This window comes from Musca vetustissima, unplaced genomic scaffold (assembly GCF_032173495.1).
Source record: "Musca vetustissima isolate MV318-11 ecotype Yass unplaced genomic scaffold, APGP_CSIRO_Mvet_v1 utg22240, whole genome shotgun sequence".
Taxonomy (NCBI): domain Eukaryota; kingdom Metazoa; phylum Arthropoda; class Insecta; order Diptera; family Muscidae; genus Musca; species Musca vetustissima.
The window spans coordinates 72,603-80,878 of record NW_026886544.1 but is presented as its reverse complement, the minus strand read 5'-3'; the positions used below and the strand labels follow the sequence as shown (position 1 = coordinate 80,878).

Sequence of the window (8,276 nt, the reverse complement as noted above, 5' to 3'; positions counted from 1 at the left end):
CACAATAGTGGTAAGTTTTGTATTATTATATTTAATTTTAAAAAAATTTTTAAAATATTTAAATATTTTTGAAAATACCTTTAAATAATAAATTTTTTTAATATAAATTTACATATTATGTTAAAAAAATATATATTTTATAAAATAATATATTTTATATATTATTTTCTGATAATATATAAATTTTCGTAATAAATATTATATATATATATATATTTAATTTGTATATTTTTTCTTATATAATCTTTACCCATTTTTTAACATTTTTATTAATTTTTTTCTTCCTCTTCTTTTCCTTTTCTTTACAGGTCAATTTGAAACCCCGGCCAAATCTAGCACTGCCATATACAATGCTGAACTATCTCGTTCTCCAGGTCCCATACGTCCCAAATATCCCTCTTTCAATACCAACGCCCCCTTTAATCCCACACCCTTTGTTAGTACAGTGACCCCTGCGGGTGCAGCCTCTGCCCATTTACTTTCACAAATTTGTTCCCTACCCTCATTGCCTGCCCACAATCCCACCGTTGCCAGTCATGTTCTACCTCCCTCTGCTCTCACCCATCCCACCGAAAGACCCCAACCTATGGTAAATATTCCCCAATTGACGGGTAGTGGTGTTGCCTCAAACACTGCCCATCAGGTTACCTCCAGCTCCCCCCAATTGACTCCCGTCCTCAGTGAAATGCAAGTTGCCCGCATTACAATGGGTGCTGAAAAAATTGCCTCACAATTGCCACAACGTGAACCCCGTGCTCACACCTCTAAGAAACGCACCAGCCGTGAATTGGAACAGGTTATGGCCATGAATGAAAATGACCCACGCCGCATGGATGAAATTCGTAAGTATTCCGCCATCTATGGTCGCTTCGATTGCAAACGTCGTCCCGAAAAACCGTTAACCCTACACGAAGTTTGCGTAAATGAGGCTGCCGCTCAATTGTGCCGTCTGGTCCCTGCCTTGCTAACACGACGTGATGAACTCTTCCCCTTGGCCCGTCAAATTGTTAAAGATGCCGGATTTGGCCACTCGGCATCGATTGCCCGCTATGGCAATTTACTCTCACAAATGGTTGGGGGTGGCGCCGTCAATCAAAATGCCGCTGGACAAATACGTTCCGCTTCGGCCATGTTAGATTGTGAATCGAATGATACGAATAACTCAACACCAAACAAACGTCAAAGGATGTCATCGTCTGATGCTAGTTTGTCGGCAGCCGATAGCAATCGGGTAAGAATTACGAAAAGCGAACAGTAAATAAGCACAGTTAGAGCTTTTAAGCTTTGCTTCGATCTTTCGGTTGTGGCTTTAAAAAGGAGATCACGAGAGAAATTCTCTCAAAATGCTAAATATTTATTTTCAGCTTTTATTCTCTACTCCTATGGTGGTGAGCTTTTTTAACATGTATAGCTTTTGTAAAGACATTTTTATTGAAAACGTTGTGTGCTGGGAGAAAATATGAAAGCTGTTTAAGGACAAATCATATTTAATATCCTCTTTAATGTGTAAATATATATTAAGCTTGTTGTTTGATATCATTGCTCCAGTTTTGAAATAATTAACGTTTTTAAAGGCTTTTTTAGTTGGAAAATCCTCCCTGTAAATATATATAAACAATATATAAACAATTTGCAGCTTTTCTTCAAAGCTTCCCTTCCATTAAATATTTTATTTCATACAAAAAGCTTCAAAGGACTTTGTAAGCTTTTATATTTATTGTTCCTATAAATGTTTCCTAAAACTCCATCTTCCTCGTATTTATTTATTTAGGTATTTAAATTTTAATCCACAATATTCTTACCCCAAGTTATATGAATTTCCCCCCTCTTTAGATACCTGCTAGATTATAAAAGCTTTCTGTGGAAAACTTGTATATTTATATATTTTATCGTTATTTTTATAGGAATTTTAAAATTCTTAGAGGAGAATTGTCAAAAGTTTCCCTTTATAGATTGTTTGCATTGGATTTGTAAATTGTACATCAATTTACTTACGGTTATGGACACAAATTTTCATCTACAATGTGAAAAGCTTTACAGTGTTGCCACTGTAAAAAATAGTTTTGGTTAAATATTTGTTTTGCATATGCCCAGATTTTAAATGTAATTTAGTTTTAGCTTTAATTTAGTTTGGTAGAACACTTTTTTATTATTGTTTTGTTTGTTTTAATATTGCTTGGTAATGGTATTTAGTTGTAAAAGCTTTTCAGTTGTTTTTTTTTTTAAATATTTTTTGTTTTGTTATTAGTTTTGTAGTTGTGTTATTGTTAAGCTTAGCATACCATTATTATTATTAATTCATTATTTCCAACAATGACTTCCTGTATCTGCTGCCAACTATTAATTTTTTGAATAAAAAATATATTTTAAATGCTTAAAGAAAACCACAAAAATCCTGCTGCGTATTTATTTCATAGAGCTTATCGAGAAAAAAATAGTAAAATGAAAATTTTAAAAAATTAAAAAAAAAACAAAAAAACTAATTTAAAACATAAAAATTCGTAAAATTAATCCGTTTTGAAGGAATCTGTGGAGGATCCACGTTACAATCTGTTTGCCATGTACCAGAAATTTGCTGCAAAGCCACCGTTTGATTTGGCCGATATTGCAAAATTCACGTAAGTTTGTATGGGGACAATATTTGATATGGGGAAAAAATTATGTTTACAATTTTTTCATTTTCCATATTTAGATTAACAAAACCCAATGATTTGGATGATCAAGATCAGGAATCACGTTTTTCGTTCAGCAATTCCAGTTCGCCATCTATGCCAGTGAGTATGTGTTTCGTTTTATGTTGTTTTGATTTATTACGAACATTTATTGGGTGTTTGGTATAAACATTGGGTATATATAAAAATATGGACTTATAATTTAGCTTCGAAAATTGATAATAAAATCGCAAAAAAAATTCGTTTGAAAATTTATTTTGAAAAACAAGTAAAAACGACGTTAAGTTCGTCCGAGTGGAACTTTTACGTCCTCCACCATGGGATGAACATTAAAAATGTCTAAAATCGAAAAATTGGACTAAAAGTTAATATGAGGGCTATATTCAAAGAACGACAAAGATAGAGCCATCACTAGTTTGGGAAATATACCTGATTATGTACCGTTATTTGCAATTTAAGTACGAAAGAGTGGGTGGCAACTCTTTCTTACTCATTGGTATATTTTAATTGTCAACTCGCTGGAAATTTTTTGGGAAATATACCTGATTATGTACCGTTATTTGCAATTTAAGTAAGAAAGAGTGGGTGGCAACTCTTTCTTACTCATTGGTATATTTTAATTGTCAACTCGCTTGATAAAAGTGCCAGAAACCCTCAAAATACCCAAAATTGGGCGTACTGTTATTGATAAGAAGATAGGAGTTTTGACATGCAAAGAAAATACGGAAATCCAAAAAAAAAAAAAAAGAACCAGTGAGCGGAGCAGTATAGTCGGACGGGGCCGACCATATGATACCCTACACAACTTCCACGAAAGTCTAACTTTCTGTGATTTTATGTTCTGAGCTTGGGCAATATTTCGCGATATTTGCACACTCTTGACGGACTATAGGTAAACAAATATTACTAAGATTCAGCACAGCCTTTCTAATTACTTGTCCAGATTCCCTTCCACCTTTTGTTTTGTGAAGTTCGGCTAACAATTGTGGCCATTGGAGTCGATCTTCTCGAAATTACACAAAAAATTAAGTTTTCGGTCCACTTTTTTCCCAAAACTATTATCTGATCATCACCGAAAATTATAAGCGTTGTCCTTGACCTCATGAAACATTTCAAAGAGAACAGCGCTAGATTTCCGCCATCCAGTGTGGTAATGGGTTAATAAATAATGTCTGAATACGTAAGCACCTGTAAATATTTATGTGTAACTCCCACATCCGGGTACATACGACAATATAATTGATGTATATTTAAAGGTCAACCACTCCTCTGCGATTTACTACCAACATTTTGGGTCTATGTCCTTCAAGTGTAAATATATACGGTATAGAATACAAATCTTGTAATTTTTCACACAAAAGTCAGGGTCCATTTGACCCGCTAAATATTGATCGATCTTTATCAAAATAGGCATGCTTATTCTTTGGTCCTATCCCCTTCTCCCTGTAAAAATTCGCGATGTTTGGGCAATAATTGCGGCCTCTGGAGCGACCAGAAAAACGGACAAAAATTTAGTATTTGGTCCATTTCATCCCCTAAATATTAACCGATCTTTATCACTGGCCAGAACCCATCCTACATGCAAAATTTCGTGAAGATTGGTCCATAACTGTGGCCTGTATCGTGTTTACAAATTATAATGGACAGACGGACGGACACACATGTCTAGATCGACTCAGCTAGTCGAGATATGACGATTGGTATACATAAAGGTGGGTCTAGGACCAATATTTCGCGGCGTTACAAACCTTTGGGGCTGTACAAAGCTATAATACCCTGACAACATAGTAGTGTAGGGTATAAATATGACAGAAGAAGATCGAAGTAAATCTTCTCCTGATTTTTGTAAAACGGACTGTTCCATTTAAGCAACGTAGGTAGTCAATTCTGAGTGGTACACCACATTTTGTTTGCCCTAAGTCTTCGGAGAATTTAAAAAAAAAAAACAAGTAAAAACGTCATCATGTTCGGACGAACTTCTTTACCCTCCACCATGTGATGTGCATTCAAAATTCCTTAAGTCGTTCGGGACATTTACATGGGGACTACGTTATTGCGTTATATCGGAAAGGGGGGTGGAATTTTGTTTTTTCTGACCTCCATAGAAATCCTTCCGCACAAAATTTGTTTTACCCGCCAATGAGGACATCTAGCAAAAATATTGACAAAGTGGTGCTACCCTAATATGGAGGCTATATCAACACATGGACTTATATTGCTTATTTCATTCCATAAGCCTTTATAAAAAATTACACAGAAATCGGTGGGAAAATGTGGCTTAAGTCTTCAAAATAACGAATATTTGATCATACTCTTCGATGGGAGCTATACCAAAACGAATGCTGACATTGATAAAATTTGGTAGGAAGATTTGATGCCAAGTAGGAACTTGAAAAATCAAATTAGAATAATTTGGTGCCTAAACCATAGAATAAAGGTGTACCTTAATGGAAATCTAAAATATGAAATTACAGCTAATTTTGTTGAAGCGCGTACTTAAGCTCACCAAAATACCAAAATTGGAATCGTAGCGTTATATGGGCGATTCCCAAAAAGTGAACCAATATTGATAATGATAGAATCTGAAAAATCAAATTAGAGCCAATTCAGTTAAAACCAGTGAGTGGAGCAGTATAGTCGGACGGGGCCGACCATATGATACCCTACACAACTTCCACGAAAATCTGGTTTTGGGTTACTAAATAATGTCTGAATACGTAAGCACCTGTAAATATTTAAGTGTAGCTCCCACATCTGAGTACATACGACCATATAACTGGTATCAATTTAAAGGTCAACCACTCCTCCTGAACATACCATCAACCTTTTGGGTCTAGGTCCTTCAGGGGCAAATATATACGCCATAGAATACAAATTTTGTCATTTTTCACACAATAGTCGGGTGCATTTGAGCCGCTAAATATTGAGCGATCTTTATCAAAACAGGCATGCTTATTCTTTGGCCCGATCCTCTTCTCCATGCAAAAATTCGCGGTGTTTGGGCCATAATTGCGGCCTCTGGAGCGACCAGAAAATCAGACAAATATAATGTTTTTGGTCCATTTCGTCCCCTAGATATTAACCGATCTTTTCCAAAATAGGGGTCTTCATTGGCCAGAACCCATTCTACATGCAAAATTTCGTGAAGATTGGTCCATAACTGTGTCCTGTATCGTGTTTACAAATTATAATGGACAGACGGACTGACGGACGGACACACATGTCTAGATCGACTCAGCTAGTCGATATATGACGATCGGTATACTTAAAGGTGAGTCTAGGACCAATATTTCGGCGTTACAAACTTTTGGGGCTGCACAAAGCTAAAATAACCTGACAACATAGTTGTGTAGGATATAATAAAAAGTGTGGAAAACCCTCAAAGTGCCTAATGAAGGAGGTTACCATTATATGGGGCTACACGGAAACATGGGCCAATGTTGATAGTTTTTGTTAGGGTCATGGCATGCCACAATATTGATCATTTTTCGTTGGCAGATCTTTTAGTCGAAGTGAATACAGAATACCAATCTACAGCTGCTGAAACCCCGGTCTAAAAAACAATAACGAATAATGGGGGGTACCGTTATATAGGGGTTACCCTATAAAGCAGACCACTATTGATCATTTTTGGTAGGAAGATCCACTATTGGTTGTCATTGGGTATCAACTATTATTACCAATCGTGAAAAATTACAGCCTATTGGGTAGATAATTTGTCAAAAATCCCCATAATACCGAACGTGGACCGATGTACCTCATTTGCAATACCAACCATCCTAGGAATAATAGCAATCCCAGTGCAAAATTTCAAATCAATATCTAAAATATTGCGATTTCTGTTGTTATTTTAACAGACAGGCCGACATGCATAAATCGACATAGAATTTTATTCTGAGAATATACTTCTATGTATACTTTATGAGGTATCGCCAAATGCAAGCGTATTGGCAAATGGAGGGTATAAAAAGATCAAACTGATTCTTGTGCACTATGACAATGCGACAATGGGCCAGGCCTGACATGGCACGCAATGACATATTTTTATTCTCGTACTCCACTCTTAAATATCAATCGGTTCAAAGTGGGTATATCTTCTACAATGCGGATAATGAAGTTACCAGTTGGTACTGATAGTAAGATTTTCTGATTAAATAAACCCCAAAAGTCGGTTGGAAAACGAAATAAAAAATTCTGAAAATTTGCGGTTATAATTATGTAGACGCTTAACTACATACATATCGTTGAACGGACAAAGAAAAAACATGCTTATGATCTAAAATTTGACTCATCGAAATATAGGCTGCAGTCGCCATTTGTCTTTGCACCAAATCTGTTTGTAACAATTCTGAGTTGATTTAGAGATAGCCAATAGCCTTGCTGGCTGGAGGGCACACTAACTCATGAAGGCTGTGATCGATACATAAATTTTGTACATCGAAATTTTCCTTTCAAAGATCTATTCCTTCAAGTAGTTTTTTTTTGCAAAACGTAATTATTTTTATCAAACCTGGATCATATTCAAAGATGAAGCATTTCGGTTCACCCTTTCTCATACCATTCGCCCAAAGAGTAAAAATGTTCGTAAAATCCGAATATAAGATCAATCGGTTCACTTCTTCTACTAGCTCTTGCACAAAGGGTCATCATATTGGAAATTTATTATTTTCATATGACTACCTAATTTTATATTTCCCATAAATATTTTTATCATAACCACAAACAGTTATTATTGTTCTGCTGTACAATTTTCACCTCATGTTGCATCTTCGTATTCATTCATTCTTCACCAAACTCGTATTTATATTCATCCGATCCGAACATTTATATATGCTTCCAATAATTCGTACAATCAAATATTTACTCATATGGAACGATCTCTATTATCGCCCTCATGTTTTCAATTTTGTAAATATTAATTACAAAATCATAGCCTCTCTCATTAATGTGTATTTATTTCCTTTTCCTTTTAGAACAATGGTCCGGAAGAGGATCGTAATATTAGCTCGCTTGACAAGTTACTCTTGAAGTCGAATGATTGTGTCAACAATAATAATAACAACAACAACTCCCTAATCGATTTGCAGACAAGCAGCATTGGTTCGCCAACACCTTCGTCTACTACAAATCGTCTGATTTCCGATCTGAGTACCACTCCTACGAAATCACGCCCCTTATCCAGTGATGTGCAAGTTATATCAGCTGCTGGCAGTCATATCATTGCGGTAGCCAATCCTGCCTTGGTCTTAAGTCCAACACTGCATGAAGCCATCAGTTTGAAGCGGGAAACCACGTCGCCGGATCCATAAACCAGTAACGCTACAAATGGAGTTCAACCGATGATAGAGGAGATCACAATGTGCAATTTGTTAAATAAATAAAAAAGTATTTCATAGAATTATGGCGAATAAGTAAATCATTTTATAGTACTGTGATTGGAAATATGCGTAGTGTACACTCAATAAAAAGTATTTAAATAGTATTAAACAAAGTAAAGTAACTATAAAATAGTAAAATAAAAAAATGTGTATTATATGAATGGCGTGTGGAATAGTTGTGAATTTATTACGAGATGTAGATGGTATTTTGACTGAAAATTTTGTA

At 35.4% G+C, this 8,276-nt stretch overlaps 1 protein-coding gene across 1 annotated transcript; it reads left to right on the top strand.

The window, feature by feature from the left end:
- Window positions 1-308: 308 nt before the first annotated feature.
- Window positions 309-7,981, top strand: LOC133334047 (NGFI-A-binding protein homolog; the record flags this gene model as incomplete). The annotated part of the gene is made up of 4 exons (XM_061542345.1): window positions 309-1,231; window positions 2,524-2,618; window positions 2,693-2,774; window positions 7,760-7,981. Coding segments are annotated over 4 exons (1,322 nt in total), but the record flags the coding sequence as incomplete, so codon positions are not given.
- Window positions 7,982-8,276: the final 295 nt, after the last annotated feature.